General features: G+C 43.4%; 1 protein-coding gene across 1 annotated transcript in view; it reads left to right on the top strand.

The window, feature by feature from the left end:
* LOC126416112 (cadherin-99C) overlaps positions 1–25,665 on the top strand; it is a 627,926-nt gene that overhangs the window by 380,608 nt on the left and 221,653 nt on the right. Inside the window, exon 5 of the mRNA XM_050083623.1 lies at positions 16,338–16,460. Coding sequence (XP_049939580.1) covers positions 16,338–16,460 — 123 coding nt within the window. The remainder of the gene's footprint in view (positions 1–16,337; positions 16,461–25,665) is intronic.

Below are 25,665 nucleotides of genomic sequence, written 5' to 3'. Positions count from 1 at the left end.
TAGACGATGAGAGCTGTGTAAAACGGGCGCTGTAAAACGGCCGCTGTTGTCTTGGAACACAGCTTCACCATTGGGGAACAAACGTTGTACCGTGGGATGAACCCTGTAATCTACACCTCCCTCATTTGTTCACTGTCACTGACTTCGTGTCCGCCCCCGGTAGCTGAGTGGTCAGCGCGACAGACTGTCAATCCTAAGGGCCCGGGTTCGATTCCCCGCTGTGTCGCTTTGGATCTGAGGAGATCCTCTCTGGATTCCAGCGGCTATCTGATTTGGTGAAGGCTGCCGGTCTTGCTTCGGAGATGAAGGCAGAGCTCACCATCTGCAGCATCGTTGACAGAACCGACTGCGGACCTTTGGTGCAGAGCCGGGTGGAGGGTCTGAATCAGAGGCTCAGACGGTTTTGCGACCGTGTTGGCTGCAGATTCCTTGACTTGCGCCATAGAGTGGTGGGGTTTCGGGTCCCGCTGAATAGGTCAGGAGTTCACTACACTCAGCTGGCGGCTACACGGGTAGCGGAGGCTGTGTGGCGTGGACTGGGCGGTTTTTTAGGTTAGAAGGCCTCGGGAAAGTACGGGGTGGGCTGCAATCTCAAAGGGTGCATGGCAAATACAGGACGTGCTTGGATGAAGGAACAGCCGGAATTGTAGTTGTAAATTGTTGTAGTTGTGCTGGGAAAGTCCCTGAGCTTCAAGCACTAATAGAAAGCACAGAAGCTGAAATCGTTATAGGTACAGAAAGCTGGCTAAAGCCTGAAATAAGTTCTGCAGAAATTTTTACGAAGTCTCAGACGGTGTTCAGGAAAGATAGATTAGGCAGAATTGGTGGTGGAGTGTTTGTGTCTGTCAGTAGTGGTTTATCTTGTAGTGAAGTCGAAGTAGATACTCCGTGCGAATCGGTATGGGTGGAGGTTATACTTAACAGCCGAACTAAGTTAATAATTGGCTCCTTCTACCGACCCCCGGACTCCGATGATATAGTTGCGGAACAGTTCAGAGAAAATTTGAGTCTCGTAACAAATAAATACCCCACTCATACGGTTATAGTTGGTGGGGACTTCAACCTTCCCTCGATATGTTGGCAAGAATACTTGTTCAAAACCGGTGGTAGGCAGAAAACATCTTCCGAGATTGTCCTAAATGCTTTCTCCGAAAATTATTTCGAGCAGTTAGTCCACGAACCCACGCGAATTGTAAATGGTTGCGAAAACACACGTGATCTCTTAACCACAAACAATCCAGAGCTGATAGAGAGCATCATGACTGATACAGGGATTAGTGATCACAAGGTCGTTGTAGCTAGGCTCAATACCGTTTCTTCCAAATCCACCAGAAACACACGCAAAATAATTTTATTTAAAAAAGCGGATAAAGTGTCACTAGAAGCCTTCCTAAAAGACAATCTCCATTCCTTCCGAACTGACTATGCAAATGTAGACGAGATGTGGCTCAAATTCAAAGATATAGTAGCAACAGCAATTGAGAGATTCATACCTCATAAATTGGTAAGAGATGGAACTGATCCCCCGTGGTACACAAAACAGGTCCGAACTCTGTTGCAGAGGCAACGGAAAAAGCATGCGAAGTTCGGAAGAACGCGAAATCCCGAAGATTGGCTAAAATTTACTGACGCGCGAAATTTGGCACGGACTTCAACGCGAGATGCATTTAATAGGTTCCGCAACGAAACATTGTCTCGAAATTTGGTAGAAAGTCCGAAGAAATTCTGGTCGTATGTATAGTACACAAGCGGCAAGACGCAGTCAATACCTTCGCTGCGCAGTGCCGATGGTACTGTTACCGACGACTGTGCCGCTAAAGCGGAGCTATTGAACGCAGTTTTCCGAAATTCCTTCACCAGGGAAGATGAATGGAATATTCCAGAATTTGAAACACGAACAGCTGCTAGCATGAGTTTCTTAGAAGTAGATACCTTAGGGATTGCGAAGCAACTCAAATCGCTTCATACGGGCAAGTCTTCAGGTCCAGATTGTATACCGATTAGGTTCCTTTCAGATTACGCTGATACAATAGCTCCCTATTTAGCAATCATATACAACCGCTCGCTCACCGATAGATCTGTACCTACAGATTGGAAAATTGCGCAGGTCGCACCAGTGCTTAAGAAGGGTAGTAGGAGTAATCCATCTAACTACAGACCTATATCATTGACGTCGGTTTGCAGTAGGGTTTTGGAGCATATACTGTATTCAAACATTATGAATCACCTCGAAGGGAACGATCTACTGATACGTAATCAGCATGGTTTCAGAAAACATCGTTCTTGTGCATCGCAGCTAGCTCTTTATTCGCACGAAGTAATGTCCGCTATCGACAGGGGATCTCAAGTTGATTCCGTATTTCTAGATTTCCGGAAAGCTTTTGACACCGTTCCTCACAAGCGACTTCTAATCAAGCTGCGGGCCTATGGGGTATCGTCTCAGTTGTGCGACTGGATTCGTGATTTCCTGTCAGGAAGTTCGCAGTAATAGACGGCAAATCATCGAGTAAAACTGAAGTGATATCAGGTGTTCCCCAGGGAAGCGTCCTGGGACCTCTGGTGTTCATGATCTATATAAATGACCTGGGTGACAATCTGAGCAGTTCTCTTAGGTTGTTCGGGGATGATGCTGTAATTTACCGTCTAATAAGGTCATCCGAAGACCAGTATCAGTTGCAAAGCGATTTAGAAAAGATTGCTGTATGGTGTGGCAGGTGGCAGTTGACGCTAAATAACGAAAAGTGTGAGGTTATCCACATGAGTTCCAAAAGAAATCCGTTGGAATTCGATTACTCGATAAATAGTACAATTCTCAAGGCTGTCAATTCAACTAAATACATGGGTGTTAAAATTACGAACAACTTATTTGGAAAGACCACATAGATAATATTGTGGAGAAGGCGAGCCAAAGGTTGCGTTTCATTGGCAGGACACTTAGAAGATGCAACAAGTCCACTAAAGAGACAGCTTAGACTACACTCATTCGTCCTCTGTTAGAATATTGCTGCGCGGTGTGGGATCCTTACCAGGTGGGATTGACGGAGGACATCGAAAGGGTGCAAAAAAGGGCAGCTCGTTTTGTATTATCACGTAATAGGGGAGAGAGTGTGGCAGATATGATACGCGAATTGGGATGGAAGTCATTACAGCAAAGAAGTTTTTCGTCGCGGCGAGATCTATTTACGAAATTCCAGTCACCATCTTTCTCTTCCGAATGCGAAAATATTTTGTTGAGCCCAACCTACATAGGTAGGAATGATCATCAAAATAAAATAAGAGAAATCGGAGCTCGAACAGAAAGGTTTAGATGTTCGTTTTTCCCGCGCGCTGTTCGGGAGTGGAATGGTAGAGAGATAGTATGATTGTAGTTCGACGAACCCTCTGCCATGCACTTAAATGTGAATTGCAGAGTAGTCATGTAGATGTAGATGGGTCAGAGATCTTCACTGCTCACGGACTGGGTGTTGTGTTGTCCTAATCATCATTTCATCCCCATGACTCGCAAGTCGCCGAAGTGGCATCAGATCGAAAGTCTTGCCCCCGGCTAGCGGCCTACCCGAGGGGAGGCACTAGTCACACGAGATTTACATTTTACTGACTTCATAATAGACTCTTTTAACAAGCTTCGAGAGGGGTAATATTTACAATAAACCTTTTTACTTATCCTCCTTTCTTGCAGTTGGCCCCAGTTCTTAACGTCAAGAGGTTGATTCTTGAAGCTGAAATTTTTGGTATGATAGGTTCTTATGGTTCCAATTGACGTAATAACTTCTGAAGAACTGCCTGAATAGTTAATTTTATTCTCTCACGTTTTTCTATATCACACTTTTACAATTTCCACTTCAAAACCGATAACTACATTCTCATTGCCGGAAATAAAAACGCGGCCGGTTACATCACAGAAATGCCCACTACTAATCCATTCTGCGGTACTAACAATTTTTCAAAGAGATTACAAATTTGTTGAGAAATGAATCTTCACCAATTTATATCATTATTTTATAAATGAATCCAGACGTAAACGTAATAATTATCGTTACATTGTGCAATTATCAATGGGAATTTTAAGTCTGCCAGATATTTCGTATTTTCAAATGTTTATAAAAAATAAGTAATTTTAACTTTACTTATCGATTGTAACAACGACATTAAAGTAATTTCTTTTTATATATTTTAGCGTGAAATATGATACATCGCCTACAAAATCATATGCAATTCCTTTAGAAAAGCAGTTGAGATAATATTAACCAGTTTAAAAATTCGTATATATTATTTGATATCACCTACTTCTGTTGAGGAAAGGCAATGCTAGAGGAGGGTGTCCCATTACAACCCGAACAACCAAAATGCAGACACAGCCCCTGGCAGTAATGCGACACTGCAGAGTACCCGTGGGGCCCGTGGAAGAGCACAATACGGCTGCCGAGTCATCACACGAGACACCGACCCGTCAGCTGAGTGGTCTGCGCTCTCTGACTGCCGTGCAGAGGACACTGGTACGATTCCCGGCGGGGCGGAGATTTTCTGCACCCGGGGGACTGGCTTTTGCGATGTCCACACCATCATTTCATCATCATCGACACGCAAGTAATGCAGCGTGGTGTCGATTGAAGACTCTGCGGCCAAACTTTTTGGACATCAGTGGCATACTATCATTTCATTTTTTCATCATTGAACCTCCAACGTGTCCTACTCTTGGGACGTAGACTTGGCCAGAAGTTGTTGTGGCCGTGCGGTTCTAGGCGCTTAAGTCTGGAACCGCGAGACTGCTACGGTCGCAGGTTCGAATCCTGCCTCGGGCATGGATGTGTCTGATGTCCTTAGGTTAGTTAGGTTTAAGTAGTTCTAAGTTATAGGGGACTGATGACCTCAGATGTTAAGTCCCATAGTGCCCAGAGCCCCATTTTTTTGGCCAGAAGTTGGAAACAGTGTGGATCAAGACTCATTCGACGAAATGACTTTTTTCCATTGCTCCACAGTCCAGGTTTTATGGCTCCGACACAACGTTTTGCTGTTATACGCATTTACATGACTGCAGTGTACCTGCTTAGCTGAGTGGTCACGTGTTTGCCTACCGTGCAGCGGGCCCGGGTTCGATTCCAGCCGGGCTGGAGATTTTCTCCCCTCGTGGATTGGTTGTTGTGTTGTGCTTACCATCATTTCATCCCCGTCACCAGCACGCGAGTTGCCCAGTGTGGCGCCGACTGAAACAAGATCGCATTCGGCGGCCTGACTTCCCCGGATGGGGCCTCCCCACCGAGAATGCCATACGGTCATTTTTTCACATCACTGCTGAGTGGGTTTGGAATTCAAGTTCGCCCTGCAGTTCCCATCTTGTGGAGCTCCCTTCGTGTTGTCTTGTTGGTGAAAGGGTTCGGTGTATGACATTCGCTTTTGCGATGACTTCTGCATACCCTGCGTTCTTATTTTTTGCCACAATACTCTTCAGTGATCGTCCGTCACGATCAGACTGACTTAACGGATGAAGTTTCTCCGCGGTATAGATCCTCGATATGGTGCCTCATGAAGGACCAAATACTTCGCCTGCAGGAGCACCCCCCCACACGAGCAGCAACAATTTGCGCACGTTCGAAATCATTTAGCTCCGACGTAACTGCATGTATGTGCGAACATGGATTTCTCGCCAACCGTTATGTAATCTTATGTTAAAGTTCTAACACAGTAAGACAAGTCATATTGCTGGGAGCTTGGTATAAATGACGAGGCACCACTTCTCACAGCGCGCAAAAATTAAGAATATTCCAGAATGAAATTTTCACTCTACAGCGGAGTGTGTTCTGATATGAAACTTCCTGGCAGATTAAGACTGTGTGCCGGATTGAGACTCACACTCGGGATGTTTGCCTTTCGTGGGCAAATGCTCTACCGACTGACCCACCTAAGCAGTATTCAGGACCCCTCCTCACAGCTTTAATTCCGCCAGTACCTCGTCCCCTACCTTAGTTCTGCAAGGTTTGCAGGGGAGCGTCTGTGAAGTATGGAAGGTAGGAGATGAGGCTCTGGCAGAATTAAAGCTGTGAGGAGGCGTCCGGAATAGTGCTTGGGTAGGTCAGTCGGTAGAGCATCTGCCCCCGAGAGACAAAGGTCCCGAGTTCGAGTCTGGCCCGAGACAGAGTTTTAATCTGCCAGTAAGTTTCACTAACAATATTCATCCCTTATTTTAGAATGGTGTACTAAGCAATTTCCAACAAACTTTACAGGTCAAATCTTTACGAAACTTTTTCTCCCTGATACCCAGCCACAAAATGATGAAAGGAGAAAAAATTATCATTTACTTCATCTTCGCTACTCGTACAGTAAAACTGCCACATCAGGGATGCTTTCAATATATTACTTCCTTATTACTAACTCTATTTGCAACACATTTTCCAGACAGTATTTGCATGTACCAGTTGAGTGTGTCTGCAAAATTACATGATTGTACAACACATAGCTGAGGTCTTAAACATTGAGAAGCGTGAAAAGCTAGCTTTGCTTAAAATGGAGAGCACATCACTCGACTATACTCGTGGGGTGTCTGATAGTGAGAGTACTTTGCGACATACAACAAACTTTAAACATGACAATAGACCTTTTCTAAACTTGTTTTCGCCTACAGTTTAACGTCAGATATGTAAGATATATGTAATATATGTTTGTAAAGTAGCTAGACCTTTGAATCTGTTTCATACATGGGAGCTCGAATCATAAAAGAATTGAGGGCGGAGAATAGCGCTGTTTGCGATACTCTGGCGAAAAGTCACGAGAACTAGACCAATACCGCGAATGCCACAATACATAGGTCATGTGGAATATCACTGATGCCGCCGCTGCTACTGTTGCTTGACTGAGGTCCGGATTAAGAATGACAGAAGATGTGGGGGACATCATGGAGTGGCACACTGCAGCAGTGGGGAAGACACCTTTCGTTGGTTCCTAACTTACTATCATTAAATTCATAGTTATCACTTTACACTTAAAAGTATTCGGACATCTCGGTAAACATGAACACAAGTCCCCTACTAGGCTGACATCTTGCCCATACATTCTGGTTCAAATGGTTCAAATGGCTCTGACCACTATGGGACTCAACTGCTGAGGTCATTAGTCCCCTAGAACTTAGAACTAGTTAAACCTAACTAACCTAAGGACATCACACACATCCATGCCCGAGGCAGGATTCGAACCTGCGACCGTAGCGGTCTCGCGGTTCCAGACTGCAGCGCCAGAACCTCGCGGCCACTTCGGCCGGCCTACATTCTGGTAATTTGACAGTTATTGACTATTAATTGCATTATCATGACAGTTGTTGCCCATTAGCTGTACCATAAATAAATCCGTAAGAGTACGGAGGGGTGGGGGTCCCTTATGAACAGCGCGTTGCAAGGCATCCCACATATGCTCAATAATGTTCATGTCTGGGGAGTTTGGTGGCCAGCGGAAGTGTTGGAACTCGGAAGAGTGTTCCTGGAGCCACTCTGTCGCGATTCTGGACGTGTGGGGTATCGCATTGTCCTGCTGGAATTGCCCCAAGTCCGTCAGAATGCACGATGAACATGAACGGATGCAGGTGATCAGACAGAATGCTTACGTACGTGTGACCTGTCAGTGTCGTATCTAGATGTATCCGGAGACCCATCACTCCAAATGCACATGCCCCACGCGTTACAGAACCTTTTCCAGCTTGAACAGTCCCCTGCTGACGCGCAGGGTCCATGGATTCATGAGGTTGTCTCCATACCCGTGCACGTCCATGCGCTCGATACAATTTGAAACGAGACTCGGCCGACCAGGCAACATGTCTTCCCGTCATCAACAGTCTAATGTAAAGTTTTGTTTCGTGGAATCATCAAGTTTACACGAGTGGGCCTTCGTCTCCGAAAGCCCACATCGATGATGTTTCGTTGAATGGTTCGCACACTGAAACTTGTTGATTGCCCAGTTTTGAAATCTGCAGCAATTTGCGGAAGGTTGCACTTCTGTCACGTCGAACAATTCTCTTCAGTCGTCGTTGGTCCCGTTCTTGCAGGATCTTTTTCCGGCCGCAGCGATGTCGGACATTTGATGCTTTACCGGATTCCTGATATTCGCAATAAGCTCGTGAAATGGTCGTATGTGAAAATCCACACTTAATCGCTGTCTCGGAGAATGTGTGCCCATCGCTCGTGCACCGACTATAACGCCACGTTCAAATCACTTAAATCTTGATAAGCTGCCATTGTAGCAGCAGTAACCGATCTAGCAGCTGCGCCATACAGTCGTCTCACATAGGCGTTGCCGACCGCAGCGCCGTATTCTGCCAGTTTACATATTCTCTGTATTTGAATATGCATGCCTATATACCAGTTTCTTTGGAGCTTCAGTATAGAAGCGACGTGTATTATAGTATTTTTCAAGAACTGTATTAATTCTTCCTATTAGTTCGTTAATTACCTGGCATTCGACGTGTCCACTGTCAGTGTTCTTGAGGTCAATTTCACTTGTCTTTTCCGTAATTACAGTGTGTCCATCCCATATGTGGGGCACAGGAAATGAACGTGCTTTGTCCACTTTATAAAAATGTCCACGAGAACAAAAGTTTTAAATCAAATTTCATGGGTACTAAGGGATAAAATTAATGAATACTAAAATCATTCCAAAGTATATATTACACTCATTATAATTAACATGAGATCTTACATAAATAAATAAATTGTAGTTTCATTGACATAATATTTAGAGTAATGTCATGCATTACAACACAAAAACTTGCATATAGCAGAACAGAAGATGTTGCAAGAAAAACTGCACTTTTTGTTAAAACATTGTATGTCAAGTATTGTGTGAAGAACAACAATGTTTGTAACAATAAAGATACTTCTTGTTAAACAATTTGTCCTTGCTATTTTAACTTAATAAGACAAAGGGGACTACTCAAGAGGATGTCGTTATCAGGAGAAAGAAAACTGGCGTTCTACGGATCGGAGCGTGGAATGTCAGATCCCTTAATCGGGCAGGTAGGTTAGAAAATTTAAAAAGGGAAATGGATAGGTTGAAGTTAGATATAGTGGGAATTAGTGAAGTTCGGTGGCAGGAGGAACAAGACTTCTGGTCAGGTGACTACAGGATTATAAGCACAAAATCAAATAGGGGTAATGCAGGAGTAGGTTTAATAATGAATAGGAAAATAGGAATGCGGGTAAGCTACTACAAACAGCATAGTGAACGCATTATTGTGGCCAAGATAGATACGAAGCCCACACCTACTACAGTAGTACAAGTTTATATGCCAACTAGCTCTGCAGATGACGAAGAAATTGAAGAAATGTATGATGAAATAAAAGAAATTATTCAGATTGTGAAGGGAGACGAAAATTTAATAGTCATGGGTGACTGGAATTCGAGTGTAGGAAAAGGGAGAGAAGGAAACATAGTAGGCGAATATGGATTGGGGGACAGAAATGAAAGAGGAAGCCGCCTGGTCGAATTTTGCACAGAGCACAACATAATCATAACTAACACTTGGTTTAAGAATCATGAAAGAAGGTTGTATACATGGAAGAACCCTGGAGATACTAAAAGGTATCAGATAGATTACATAATGGTAAGACAGAGATTTAGGAACTAGGTTTTAAATTGTAAGACATTTCCAGGGGCAGATGTGGACTCTGACCACAATCTATTGGTTGTGACCTGTAGATTAAAACTGAAGAAACTGCAAAAAGGTGGGAATTTAAGGAGATGGGACCTGGATAAACTAAAAGAACCAGAGGTTGTACAGAGATTCAGGGAGAGCATAAGGGAGCAATTGACAGGAATGGGGGAAATAAATACAGTAGAAGAAGAATGGGTAGCTTTGAGGGATGAAGTAGTGAAGGCAGCAGAGGATCAAGTAGGTAAAAAGACGAGGGCTAGTAGAAATCCTTGGGTAACAGAAGAAATATTGAATTTAATTGATGAAAGGAGAAAATATAAAAATGCAGTAAGTGAAACAGGCAAAAAGGAATACAAACGTCTCAAAAATGAGATTGACAGGAAGTGCAAAATGGCTAAGCAGGGATGGCTAGAGGACAAATGTAAGGATGTAGAGGCCTATCTCACTAGGGGTAAGATAGATACCGCCTACAGGAAAATTAAAGAGACCTTTGGAGATAAGAGAACGACTTGTATGAATATCAAGAGCTCAGATGGAAACCCAGTTCTAAGCAAAGAAGGGAAAGCAGAAAGGTGGAAGGAGTATATAGAGGGTCTATACAAGGGCGATGTACTTGAGGACAATATTATGGAAATGGAAGAGAATGTAGATGAAGATGAAATGGGAGATATGATACTGCGTGAAGAGTTTGACAGAGCACTGAAAGACCTGAGTCGAAACAAGGCCCCCGGAGTAGACAATATTCCATTGGAACTACTGACGGCCGTGGGAGAGCCAGTCCTGACAAAACTCTACCATCTGGTGAGCAAGATGCATGAAACAGGCGAAATACCCTCAGACTTCAAGAAGAATATAATAATTCCAATCCCAAAGAAAGCAGGTGTTGACAGATGTGAAAATTACCGAACTATCAGCTTAATAAGTCACAGCTGCAAAATACTAACACGAATTCTTTACAGACGAATGGAAAAACTAGTAGAAGCCAACCTCGGGCAAGATCAGTTTGGATTCCGTAGAAACACTGGAACACGTGAGGCAATACTGACCTTACGACTTATCTTAGAAGAAAGATTAAGGAAAGGCAAACCTACGTTTCTAGCATTTGTAGACTTAGAGAAAGCTTTTGACAATGTTGACTGGAATACTCTCTTTAAAATTCTAAAGGTGGCAGGGGTAAAATACAGGGAGCGAAAGGCTATTTACAATTTGTACAGAAACCAGATGGCAGTTATAAGAGTCGAGGGACATGAAAGGGAAGCAGTGGTTGGGAAGGGAGTCAGACAGGGTTGTAGCCTCTCCCCGATGTTGTTCAATCTGTATATTGAGCAAGCAGTAAAGGAAACAAAAGAAAAATTCGGAGTAGGTATTAAAATTCATGGAGAAGAAATAAAAGCTTTGAGGTTCGCCGATGACATTGTAATTCTGTCAGAGACAGCAAAGGACTTGGAAGAGCAGTTGAATGGAATGGTCAGTGTCTTGAAAGGAGGATATAAGATGAACATCAACAAAAGCAAAACAAGGATAATGGAATGTAGTCTAATTAAGTCGGGTGATGCTGAGGGAATTAGATTAGGAAATGAGGCACTTAAAGTAGTAAAGGAGTTTTGCTATTTGGGGAGCAAAATAACTGATGATGGTCGAAGTAGAGAGGATATAAAATGTAGGCTGGCAATGGCAAGGAAAGCGTTTCTGAAGAAGAGAAATTTGTTAACATCCAGTATAGATTTAAGTGTCAGGAAGTCATTTCTGAAAGTATTCGTATGGAGTGTAGCCATGTATGGAAGTGAAACATGGACGATAAATAGTTTGGACAAGAAGAGAATAGAAGCTTTCGAAATGTGGTGCTACAGAAGAATACTGAAGATTAGATGGGTAGATCACATAAGTAATGAGGAAGTATTGAATAGGATTGGGGAGAAGAGAAGTTTGTGGCACAACTTGACCAGAAGAAGGGATCGGTTGGTAGGACATGTTCTGAGGCATCAAGGGATCACCAATTTAGTATTGGAGGGCAGCATGGAGGGTAAAAATCGTAGAGGGAGACCAAGAGATGAATACACTAAGCAGATTCAGAAGGATGTAGGTTGCAGTAGGTACTGGGAGATGAAAAAGCTTGCACAGGATAGAGTGGCATGGAGAGCTGCATCAGACCAGTCTCAGGACTGAAGACCACAACAACAACAACAACAAGACAAAGTGGTAATAAGAGTAAAATATAATACCACTCAAATGCAACATCCGCTTCTCCGATTAGTGTAAAACTCTCTAGCTTCTTGTCTACACTACTACTTCAAAACCTCCAATCCTGATATTTTTCTCTCGGCGTGTCTAGAGGATCTGTAAAGAGAAATTATTATTAAAATTATTATTATTATTATTATTGTCATTGGCATTATATAAAATTATTCTAGAATAATGTTTTATTATGTTTTTATATTTTACCTCTGTAAGCAAGAGATAGACATCCTTCAGACTGCCGGCCTTGAAGTCGATGTGAAGCTCTCACCGCCGATTAAATCCAAGCTCCATTATAAGTTTCTCTGCGTTGAATGAGGCCGGGATGTTTTTTTGTGAGGACCACCTCTTTGTTGGGCCTTGTTAGGAATGTACATTTATCCTCCAGAAATGATTCCCATTTTTGTATCATATCTTAACTGAGTACGACTACGTCAAAAGGCTTAGGTTTACATTGAGTTGCAATCAATCCATTGGAATTTCTGCTACTGCTTTTGTGTTAATCAGTCCTATATTCTTATCGCACTCCATAAAATATTGACTTCTAATAGAGAAAGTTACTGTCACTGTCTCCAAAAGTTTCAGTGACTCACAAAATAATTAAGACATCTTAGAGCAGCATTGGTTCAAATGGCTCTGAGCACTATGGGACTCAACATTTGTGGTCATCAGTCCCCTAGAACTACTTAAACCTAACTAACCTAAGGACATCACACACATCCATGCCCCAGGCAGGATTCGAACCTGCGACCGTAGCGGTCACGCGGTTCCAGACTGACGCGCCTAGAACCGCACGGCCACACCGACCGGCAGAGTAGCATTGTTCTTGTTCTGGCCTGAATATGAATCACAAAATACTTCAAGACGTTTGACTTTCTTGTTTAATAAGTTAGTCAGAAAATGATTTAAAAGGGGCTAGCTTCATTAGCACCTTTTCTTCCAGTATCTTAAGTGTGGAAACTGAAGCTGCATTTGAAATCTGATGAATATTGAGAAAGGATGCAGAAATCTGCCTTCTGTAATAGACATCATCAGTACTTATGTTCCGTAAGCATAATTTAGCTTGGAAGTGTATATAGATTGCTTCTGTTTCATTAGACTTTCTGCTTCTTAAACGAGCATTTTTCTCTCCGGAGTAAAATGTTTCAGCTTTAATTCCTTGTGCCTTGTGGCCAGTGCTGATCGTATTCCTTCTTGACATCGCCTGAATCTTCAGATAAATCTGCATTCAGCACTGTCACCTCAGACGTGTAGTTATCGCAGGTTGAACATGTGTCACTTCTTAGATACCCAAAAGCTGCGTTGAATTTGGTGATGAATACTGTTCTATACATTTCATATAAAATGTCAAAATTTGCGAATTTTTCTTTGAACATTTGCATTTTTATCACCAGGAGTTGCTCTGGAAGATACAACTTCTTGGTCTTGTCATTGTTGTTTAGAATAAAATGTACTGTTTACGTTTCAGCCTTTAAAAAATGTCACTTACAATCGTTCGGTTTGCTGCTTGAATAAGCTACACTATAAGAGTGCTCTCATAATAGGATTGCTGCTAATTATAGAAAGTGCAATGCCTATTTTCGTTTTCTTGGAGTCTTCTACAGTGTTCTTGTAAATATTTTTGCTTGTAATTTCTTCTTTTCTTTTCCTGCTGTGTTCTCCACTTGCGTATCAAAGTAAATTGTGCTTCTGAAAATCTAACAAAATAGTGCATCATATGTTACCCGAAATAGGAAAGCAAAATATACTTGTACACCGGTATAATATTAAAGATGAAATAACAGTATTAATCTACATACAAGGTGTACAACTTTGCTTCCGGCATTTTTTCTCCAACATTTGAGGCTTTAATGAAACAAATTGGTTACACATGTATCATTCAAAGTATTTTCCATCGCTGGCCACTAATTTCTCCCATCTTTCGGACAGTGTACGAATCCCGCGTCGAAAAAATTGTTCATCTTTTGAAGCGATCCACGAATCGATACAATTTGTGACTTCTTCTTGAGATGGGAAGTGTTGGTCAGCCAGGCCGTGCGCCGTTGATCTAAACAGGTGATAGTCAGAGGGAGCAATGTCTGGAGAATCCGGCGGGTGGGTCAGGACTTCACACTTTAAAGTTTCCTCTTTAGCAACGTGGGGCCGAGCGTTGTCGTGCTGCAAAATCGCCTTAGCAGGCCTCTCGCTGTATTGCGCCCGTTTGTCTTTTGACGCTCTGCTCAAACGCATTAATTGCGTTCGATAACGAGCACCTGTGATTGTTTCACTTGGTTTTAACACCTCATAGTACACGACGCCGAGCTGGCCCCACCAAATGCAGAGCATGATCTTCGAGCCGTGAATATTTGGTTTGGCCGTCGACGTGGAAGCATGGCCGGAATATCCCAATGACGTTTTGCGTTTAGGTTATCGTAATGAACCCATTTTTCGTCCCCGGTCACAATACGATGGAGAAATCGCTTCCATGTTTGCCTCTGAAGCAACTGTTCACAAACGCCGTTCAACGTCTCTTAGTTTCAGCTCACACGAGACCCAAGTTCCTTCTTTCTGAATCATGCCCGTAGCCTTGAGCTGTTTTGAAATGGCTTGCTGTGTCACTCCCACTAATCGTGCCAATTCTTCTTGAGTTTGTTCGAGTCTTCACTCAGCAATGTCTCCAGTTCTGCATCTTCGAAATCATTCCCTCTTCCACCACTATGCCGGTCTACGACGTTAAAATCACCGTTCTTGAGGCGTTGAAACCACTCACGACACGTTCTTTCACTAATAGCGTCCTTACCGTGCGTAGTGAGAGCATTCGATGAGACTCAGCCGCTGTTTTCTTCATACTGCAAAAAAACAGTAACACCTGCCGCAACGACGAGAATTAGGCTTGTAAACTGACATTTTCAATCAAGAACAACTTTATGATGCAGTCACAGATCGTCTAATGTTTGAATGAGGTTATGTTGACCGAGGTGCAAGCTAACTGCCTGACGTCTGCGATCTGTTTCTTTCGACCGCTACTTACCGTTGTCGCCACCTATCGGCAAATGGCCGGAGGAAACTTGTGCATCTTGTACAATTTTCTCCTTATATGTTTACACATATAAAAGCACAAACTAAATAAAACACTGTAATGCTTCCTACTAGATAATAAAAATAAGTGGAGAGGCTGGTACAAAAATACCAAAGGGATTGAATTGTGCTGTTCGCAGTCTGTTCTGCAGACCAGAAGTAAAGTGATCCTCGTGGATGTGAAGCAGTTCCAGAAATCTTGAATGCATTTTCATTTAAAAGGTAATAACAGATTTGTCACAAAATATGTAAATACTCAATAGAGGTGGAATAATCATTCTTAGGGTATTGTAACCACACACTATCAAACAGAGACATCATTTTACAACACTTATTTACATCGATAACTTTATTGCACCGAATTTGTGCAGAAATCATACTGCGTGTACTACTTGCGTTGTTTATCATTATTAACACCATATATATACATGTCAGACAGTTCTGCTAAAAATTTATCAAGGAATACGAAACGTCTACCAATAAATCGTTTTAGGTTACTCTTAAACTGAACTTTATAAGTAATTAAATTTTTATGGCTGCTGGCAAGTCGTTGAAAATGTCTGATTAATGGACACCTTTCTGGACGCTAAATCTCTGTGAAAATTATTATTATTTCTTGTACTGATTCCATGAACTGAGCTGTTGCTTTGTATGGGGGATATACTTTTAATTAGAAGTTTCATTAAGGAATAAATATATTGGGAAGGAATGGTTAGTAGCTCCACACACTTAAAGAGGTCGCTGCAGGATTTTTGGAAGGTCAGAAAAAAGCTTACCTTTGCTGGATTAGTTTTCCCAAAAACGTATCCCGTATTTCATATGGAATGGAAGTAAGAGAAGTATGCTAAAATTTTCATTTTTATGTGATTAATTTCTGACAATATATGCAGTGCAAAGAGAAATTTGTCTAGGCACTTCGGCAATTCTCTGGCATGCTCTTTCAAGTCGAATTTATTATCAAGCTGTAATTACCAAAGTTAAATACTGTCAAACTTTAGTGACCAAGAAATGTCTAGGAACCATTAATTAATGTTCATTAAAATTTTGCTAGTCAGTCTTTCTAAGACGATATTTGATTTTGTATTTATTGCAGTGTTTGTAACATCTGCAAACAACAGAAAATTGAACTTGGGTAATGTAACTGATGATATGTATTTGATATACACAACAAAAGGTAATGGCCCTAAGTTTGTACGTTGTGGGAAAAGACATGTAATTAGCACCCAGTTGGACAATGCCTGATAGATCAGTCTAGATCTCTCTCCTTCTGACACCCTTTGTTTCCTGTCAGAGATGTACAGCTTGAACCAATTTGCAATATTCAGATTTATCTAAAACGATATCATCATTTACACCCTCAGATGCCCTTGACAGTTCACAAAATATGTTGTGCCACTCTGTTTGGTTGCAGCTGACATGCACGGTGCGAGCCACGGGTCGTAAGCGCACCATCCCAGTGATCGTCAGAGTGTCTGACGTCAACGACAACGCTCCCGTCTTTCTCGACACGCCGTACGAGGTCACCGTCCCTGAGGTAAGCCAACTCTACCTGGATGCGACTAATTTCTGTGTAACTCATGTAAGCCTGCTCTCAGGTAGCTGTCCCGAGAGCCAACTGATTTCCGTGCCCCCGAGGTAAACCCACTTTCAGGTAAACCAACCTATAACCAACTAATTTCTGAGTCCATGAGGCAGGCGTGCTGCTCCGGGCAACTCTCCCCAGAGGCAACTAATTTCTGTGTCCCCAAGATAATCCCACTCCCAGGTAACTCTCCACAGACCCTACTAGTTTCTTCGTACTTGAGGTCAGCGCGCTCTCAGTTAACCCTTCCTAGATCCAAATAATTTCTGAGTCAATGCATAAATCTCCATAAAACCAATCTCCATAAAGCCAACTAATTTCTGTATCCCTGAGGTAAGCTGCTACATGCAACTCTCCCCAGACCCAAGTAATTTGTGTGTCCCCGCGGTAGTCCCCTCCTGTCAGGTGACTCTAATCAGACCCAAATGACTTCTGTGTCCCTGGCGTAAGCCAGCTCTCTGATAACTGTCCTCAGAGCCAAATAATTTCCATGTCCCCTAGGTACGCCCACTCTCAGATAACTCATCCAGACCCAACAACTTTGTGTGTCCCTTAGGTAAGACCAATCTCAGACAACCTTACCTAGACCAAACTAATTTCTGCAATACCGAGGTAACCCCACTCTCAGGTAAGCCTCCATAGAGGCAACTAATTTCTGAGTCCGTGAGTTAAGCCGACTGTCAGGTAACACTCACCAAACCCAACTAACTTCTGTGTCCTCGAGATAAGCCCAGTTTCAGGCAACTCTCCCTAGACGCAACTAATTTCTATGTCCACGATGTAAATACGCTCTAAGATAACAGTCCTCAGACCCAACTATTTACATATCCATATTGTTGAGAGTAATTGTTAGACTGTTAGTTCGACAATAGTTTCTGTTGGACATACATGTCTCATTTCATTCGAGATGGAATAAACTTAGGGACACATTTTCTGAGGAAAGTGGGTGCCATCTATAAAAAGTAATGAATATGCAGTGATATCGTGTCAGTAAGATTTAATTATACGAAATTTTCGTCCGACTGAAAGCTGCCTTGCGAGACAGGGTAGAAAGGTAATTGTTCACATGGTCCGCTATTATTACAGTTCCACACGATGACACTGTTCACTGCTCATGCTTCTGAGAGCTGAGAGAAAGTAGAAAGTGTATGCCCAACATTTTAATGACCTTTCGCCAACCACGGAATTTTCTTTTCTGTGGTCAGACAGGCCAGTACTTGAGCTGTGTTACTGACAGTATGTAGAGAGTAGCCCGTTTGCTTCGCTGACATTTCTGGCTGTCAGCATTCTGTATTAAAGGGCAGACACAGGTGGCGCTCTGGTAGCTGTTGCCACTTCGCCACCTGTTGTCGGACGACGTTGGAACCATCATCTGTAGTACATCTACTGTTCCCCGGTTGAAATATGACGTCATCGCATCAAAATAGACATCGTCTTTCCAGGTGCACTAATTTTTTTTCCGGTGGAGGATTTAACACATTGTTGTTGTTGTTGTTGTTGTTGTTGTTGTGGTCTTCAGTCCTGAGACTCGTTTGATGCAGCTCTCCATGCTACCCTATCTTGTGCAAGCTTCTTCATCTCCCAGTACCTACTGCAACCTACATCCTTCTGAATCTACTTAGTGTATTCATCTCTTGGTCTCCCTCTAACATTTTTACCCTCCACGCTGCCCTCCAATACTAAATTGGTGATCTCTTGATGCCTCAGAACATGTCCTGCCAACCGATCGCTTCTTCTGGTCAAGTTGTGCCACAAACTTCTCTTCTCCCCAATCCTATTCAATACTTCCTCATTAGTTATGTGATCTACCCATCTAATCTTCAACATTCTTCTGTAGCACCACATTTCGAAAGCTTCTATTCTCTTCTTGTTCAAACTATTTATCGTCCATGTTTCACTTCCATACATGGCTACACTCCATACAAATACTTTCACAAATGACTTCCTGACACTTAAATCTATACTCGATGTTAACAAATTCCTCTTCTTCAGAAACGCTTTCCTTGCCATTGCCAGTCTACATTTTATATCCTCTCTACCTGAACCATCATCAGTTATTTTGCTCCGCAAATAGCAAAACTCCTTTACTATTTTAAGTGTCTCATTTCCTAATCTAATTTCCTCAGCATCACTCGACTTAATTCGACTACATTCCATTATCCTCGTTTTGCTTTTGTTGATGTTCATCTTATATCCTCCTTTCAAGACACTGTCCATTCCATTCAACTGCTCTTCCAAGTCCTTTGCTGTCTCTGACAGAATTACGATGTCATCGGCGAGCCTCAAAGTTTTTATTTCTTCTCCATGGATTTTAATACCTACACCGAATTTTTCTTTTGTTTCCTTCACTGCTTGCTCAATATACAGATTGAATAGCATCGGGGAGAGACTACAACCCTGTCTCACTCCCTTCCCAACCACTGCTTCCCTTTCATGCCCCTCGACTCTTATAACACATTAACTCATTTAAGAGTATTAAGAAATCTGAAACTTTTATACAGTGTAGTTAAGTTCTTTAGAGAATCGCTGGCATACTCGGTACTTACTGTCTGCAAGAAAGCGCGCCATGGGGGTGGGAAAGAAATGAGGATGGCATTGCAGCAAAATTCAGGAACACCGAGAACAGTTTTAAATTTAACCAAATTTGTTAGGTACTTGCCTTTATTTCTTTTGTAAGTCGCTTGCTTGTGTCCGTCTGTACAGGCAGGCTAATATCAGGAATTGCTGTAGGCATTTAGATCCGTATTTCGCTATCAGATACACACTGATTCACGGTGAAGCTTTTTCTCTGTAATTTATAAATATTTCGTACAAACTGTGGAAATTAACACTGCATTAAAAGTAAATTAACACTGCATTAAAAGTAAATTGTGAAAATGATGTGAAGAGGCGCCACACCACACGTCAGGACAGTAGCGCCATCTCGAAAACGGAGCCAGTGGGATCTGATCCGTACGTGGCTGCAGTGGTGCTCCGCAGTTCCTCTTGCGGCGCTGAAAGGGTTCACTGTTTACTTCTGCTCCCTAAGAGCGCCGCGATTACTGCGAGTTTGCTGTTTAGGCAAGGTTTTAGCTTTGTGAATGTATATGGTATGTCGAATTCGTCTTCTTTTGTTCCCGTGGAGTCCAGGTCTGTTCCTCGTAAAGATACAGTGAGAAGTCGACCCGTCATGTGCAGACCAGTTCTCTGGTAATCTACCATTGGGTGGTAGGTTTTTCTGATTTGACATGCGATTAGGTAAATACGGCATATTTTGACACCGAACTTTGCGTTTATTTATTAAATTTTTGAATCCCTTGCCAGTAGAAATATTACTGCTGAAGCATGGTTCCCAGATTCCTTTCTGTCACAGAGACGACTCAGATAGTGCAGTCCTCCTTGCAAATGATGATGTTGAATACACGAATGTTAGTGTGTTCAACTTGCCTCCCTACGTACATAATGTTTACCGTAAGGACGTTTTGCTTAAGCACGGCGAGGTTAAAAACATTCGCCGTGAACGATGGTCCAGCCAGCACTGACTCCAGCGCTTCATCGGAATTCGTTCCGCAGAAATGCAGGTGAAACAGAAGATCCCGTCTCATACGTACTCTAGCCGGATGGGTACGTGCTGTGTCCGAGAAGTGTCTTTGTTTTGCAGCCTGCTCTTGAAAAGCGGTTTAAGTTAACGGTGATGGATCTCGTCCCTAATAGTACTGAATCAGGGGGTGAGCAGTCTTCTGCTAATAACGCCCACCGCACGGATTTGAATTTCGCTGCGGGTGGTATTCCACAGTTGAGACCGAAGACACGGGTTCTGATGTGACTCCTTGGACTTCCACTGATGTGTCCTTCGAAGCTCTCCAAACGCTAGAACCCGTGGTGTCGATTCCCTTGCCGCTTATTCCGTCCGTTCCACGTGTTGAGCCACAGCAGCACACTCCTACTCCCGACGATGACTCGGTCTGACGTGGCTGTCTTGTTGACTTGCGTCGGTCGCTTTCACTGGGGCTTCCCCTTGTGCAGACATTTTCCGCCTCTTCAGGGCCGGCGATGACTGACGTGGCTGCGGTAAACAATCCTCCCACACCATCGGCGGCGGAGGGTAACTTGCCGTACGGCCGGCGTAAGCAACGAACCCAGCCGGATCGTGCTGTTGCAAAGAAGAAACGTTACCTTAACGGTTCGACGGGATTGTGACAGTCGAGGAGTGGAATAAGTAGGTTTTCTTTGGCGTATGCACCTATTCTTATTCTAATTGATGACTCGAGCTTACACCTTTATTAAACGTTAATAGAACTGAATCATATTTTCATTTGGCTTCGTTACGTCAGTTTATTTATAATACTTGTCGATACTGAAGTTTTACAAGAAGTATCATTCACCAGATTTGCTCTCTTTGAATTTCAAACTGTTTTTAATGTGGCTTCTGAATGTGCGACATGTTGATTTGATTTGATTTGATCAGGGAGGCAGAAACAGCATTGGTCAAGCCCGCTGCTGCCCGCACCGAAACAGAGTTCATTGTGCGGTATTGATCTCTGTGCCTCTGGTAGAGCCAGTCAGTGCCCTTGAACAGTGCAAGCAGATCCTTTACCAGTGCTTTGCGAGACACAATTTCTTCAGGTCTGGTTGATCCGAATATTCTGTGTCTGTGATGCGGTTTCCTCGCCCATACCACACAGCCTGCATTTCGGGTCTTCTATTATCCCCATTGTATGTAGGAGTTTTTTGAAGTTCCCATGACCCTCAATAGTCCAACCGTGAGTTTCATTTCTCTCCTGTTCAAGCCCAGGACTGAGAGACTTGTCTTAGAACATGGGTTCGGCATCAATACCTTGCCATGTTTTTACCTTTGGATCTTAGCCCAATATTCTACATGCTGTCTCCTTGTACAGTCTCGTGGGTGCAAAATGAGCGTATCCCCGTTGCCGTTATTGAACTGCTTAATTCTGTTAGGGGGATAGGGTGTGCTCTTTCTAACCTAGCCCATGTTGTTTTATATGCACCGCCCGGTTCGGGTCATACAGTGGCGCGTTGACGGTTTCACAAAGAGAAGGTCGTCTATCTTTTGCGCTAGTCCTCAGTATCTCATGTAAGGTGGCGACTTTAATTGTGCTTTACGTCCTAGCGATCAGTCCCCACATTGTAGTTTCTGTCGTGAACTAAGTGAATTGGTAGATGCGATGTGTTTGCGTGACGTGTGGGAGCTGAAATATTCCATCTCTTGAAGCCGTATCGGCAGGTTTCGTTTATCTGATGGTTTATGTGCTATGATTCTGGCGGTTTATGTTGTCTCCGTTTCCTTTTCTGAGCACTGTGCTGTGGCGGCTACTGTAAACCTGGAACGGCGACCTGCGAAGCTGTTTCGGGCGCAGCGCAGTGGACGCTGACTGAATCCCAACTCGTGGGTTGCGCACTGGGAGCCGTGATGTGGGCCGTGTGGGAGCGTCGTCGCCGCTCCGCTGTGCCTTGTTCTTCGCTGTTGGATCATCGGTGGGCAGATGTAACGACGCCGAATCTCCGTCGTTCCTTAATATTGCACTCTGCTGCTGGAGCATAGGACTATAGTCTATAGGAAAACTTGCGAATTTTCTTACTCTCCTTTGCGCGAGCTGTATGACGGAGCGGGTAACGTCTGTCTCCTGATCCGAGACGTTCGCCGTATTAAATCAAAGCTGCTGCGGGTTAAGCGGCATCAGATGAAGGGTCTACAGGTCAAATCCAAACCTCTGTCGCTTCTTGAACGGAAACTGACATCACTGTATCACCTGACTCGCCGTCAATCGCGACATTGTCGCTGTTTCATTACATCTCTCACAGTTATTGAGCACGGTGATATTCTTGGCGCTCTCCAAAAATACTATGCGGAACTGAAATTGAAACAATTGAGCCGTCTGTCACAATTTTTTAGTCTTATTTACCAGGTTTTAACACTTCTAAGAGTGCCTTCATCAGAATTTAGACATTTAAAGTAGTCTGTAACATAATTACGAATTTGTGGGAAGAAAAAAAAAATTTATATAAAAAAAGTGTAAGTACTGACTAACGATACAAGACAGAGACAGTACTTACATTTCACGTATAAAATAAATAACAGGCCACTTTAAATGTGTAAAGTCTGATGAAGGCACCCTTAGAAGTGTTGAAGCCTGGTAAAAAAGACTAAAAAATTGTGACCGAGGGCTCAATTGTATTAATTTTAATTTATAAACTGTCACTGAACCGAGCAGCCTTGTTCAAAACTTTGTTATGCGCAGCTGTTTGCAGTGGACAACAATGTGAGACGTGTTCCTGATGGTTCTCGTGGAGCCGTACGTGGGTGGATCACGCCTGCTGTCTGTGACCGCCTCGAAGGCAGACGCGGTGCCCTCCCTCTCTCTTATCGCTGCTTCTCCCTCCCGTAAATTACCCGACTGGAGTGGTCTCCCTACCGAGTTTAACGTTCGCTTTTGGCGAGGCGACTCTCGGGTAAGACGTTTACGGCGATGTTAAACGAGATCACGCAGGCTTTTAAGACGGGTAAAATAGCGTTAATACCGAAACAATATGGCCGTTTCAGTTCTTTTCCTCCTCTCACTTTTCTTAATATTCATCGTAAAACTGTTTCCAGGGCAGAGTGTCAGTGGAAGGTTATCTTCTCTGCTGGCGACCTGACTGGCGAGCATCACAGTTGCTTTGCTGGTCGCTCCATTTTGGCTCCGATAGCGGTGGAGCGGGATGTGATTTAAGTTGCTGCAGTCACTCCGCTGTGCCGTCGCTTTTCTGCATTTTTAACAATACGTTTGACCGCGTGTTCGAGATAAACGGTTTTACCGCGGAGGCTCTTGTAGTTCTTCCCAACATACTTCGTAGCATCGAGGCGCAGATCCTTGTTAACAGCCGCCTGACGCTGCCGATCGCAACCCGTCGGGGTGTGTCCCACCGCAACTCGCTTGTTTCGTCTCTCTCTGGAAGCGCCGCCTCTTCGCCTCCCGCCCCAGTTAGGAGGAATGACCCCTTTTGGTGCGACAATGTGTATAAGTCGAGTCGTCTCTCGCCCGAATGTTTTTTATGCGTTTGTGCAACGAATCAAGCCTCTGGCACCCGCAGGCGACCTCGGCCAATGGCCTACGGTAAAACATAACGGTGACCATGTTGGCAAAGAAGTCCTGAAGGCAGGGCAACGGCTGGCTGCTCCAGTATGTGGAATGTATACGAACACTGGCGAAACGCCAGCACCACCAGCGACCACGAAAGGGTACCAACCAGACACACACACACACACACACACACACACACACACACACACACACCGCTTTCTTGTAATTTTTTCCTCCATCCTCTATCCACTGACACACATATATATCATGGGTAGAGAAATAAATTGGAAACCGAAGGGCTCTGGGATCGAATCGTGGTCGGCTCACTTCTTTTCACTCTGCCTTTCAACGTAGGATACATCTCTATTATAAAGATATGAAATTACGCATTTCGGAATATGACGACAACTTGACTGCTAATTTTTGGTTCCCTCAGATTAGCAGTCGCAATTCCCACTCTGAATTAAGTGCAATTTTTCGAACAACGGGCAGTCAGTTAAAAAACTGTGAAGTGTCGTAATAAATATGACCATTAACGAAAAGATTATTACCTCGTCATATGGCTACGATGTAAGACGTACAATTTGAAATAGTCAATTATTTTTAAGCAATAGTTTCTCTGCAATCGCTTCAGAAAAGTTGTATAAGAAACAAACATGCGGATCGAAAGCATACTGTGTTTTTTTATTCTATACGTAAAACATTTTTTTGAAAAATTACTTCTTCCCTTCGTTTACCTACCTTACGATCTTTCATCTGCGCAGGAGAGGACTCAACTTACAGGTTTCTGGCGTCGTCGACTCGGACCTACACGTGGTACGACGAACAAGTGTGCAATAAAAAGTCTACGAAAAAGAATTGTGGCAATGAGTCTCAACGATGCACCAAAGTGCGAACTAAGCTTCACAAGAGGAGTGCTGTAACACGATCTAAACATCTTCATCGTACGTGGTTTTCCTTATTTTCGCTTTCATTTGTGCCACCAAAGTGCGAACTAAGCTTCACAAGAGGAGTGCTGTAACACGATCTAAACATCTTCATCGTACGTGGTTTTCCTTATTTTTGCTTTCAATTGTGCCACCTCAGCCAGTTTCCCATGCATATGGAATCAGTGACAAAGACCCATGATTCGCATAGAATATTTACTTTGGTTGTAAACATGTTACTTGTATCACGATGTGCTCCCGTCATTGACTTGAGACGTCACTCCAAACGCCTATTCAATATGGAACACACGACATTCATGCGTCCAGACAACTTTCCTGCCGTGCGCTGCTTCCATCGCTTGTGTTACCATATTGAGTTACTTAATGCTGTTGTCTCAATTTTCTTCATAACTGTAGGTCGTGCCTCACAAATGAAATACGCTACGCCACACAAGTGATGTGGCTGTGCGAAACCACGCCGCGTGTAAAAGTATAGGAAGGTTTGGCACTACCACTAGGGGTAGGAGGGGGAATGAGGATAACAAGGGGTGACATAAAAATTTTCGAAGAGGACCTGCTGGTATTTAATTCTTGTGTTTAGTTTATTTGGAATATTTTTAAAGGCCTGAAGATCAGTTTGTATCTTATTTGTACAGTTCATCGTGTCAAGCAGGTCGCGACAATGAGGTCTGCAGTGAGACAATAGTTTTGTCAACGTGTTGCGGGACCTGAGATCAGCCCACACGGCTGCGAATCGGACATGTATGAGTGCAATACGTGCTTATGTTCAACATCTCCTGCTACGGCAATGGATCGATGTCAGCCAGACTTGTCGCACACATTACATACTACCTGGAGCTGGAGAGAAATACTGTGGTGGTAAAGACCACGGATCTCTCATTGGAGTGAGCGTGAGGCCGACCACCGAGTGGTGGACAGAGAAGGGGGAGAAAAGATGGACAGACAGGGAGGGCGGGGGAGAGACAGAGGGAGGGGGGGGGGGGGGTTAGTTATGGGCAAAGGCGGGGAGAGTTGACAGAGAGGAGGTAGAGGAGGCGATGGACTAATAATAGAAGACTGAAACGAAACTAAACTCCGCCCGAACAGGCCACGAGGACTCAGTTATTTGTAAGCAGTAGGTTCTGTGCAATCGTTTCAGGACAGTTGTAT

Source organism: Schistocerca serialis, chromosome 8 (assembly GCF_023864345.2).
Source record: "Schistocerca serialis cubense isolate TAMUIC-IGC-003099 chromosome 8, iqSchSeri2.2, whole genome shotgun sequence".
Taxonomy (NCBI): domain Eukaryota; kingdom Metazoa; phylum Arthropoda; class Insecta; order Orthoptera; family Acrididae; genus Schistocerca; species Schistocerca serialis.
This window is presented reverse-complemented; position numbering and strand designations above follow the sequence as displayed.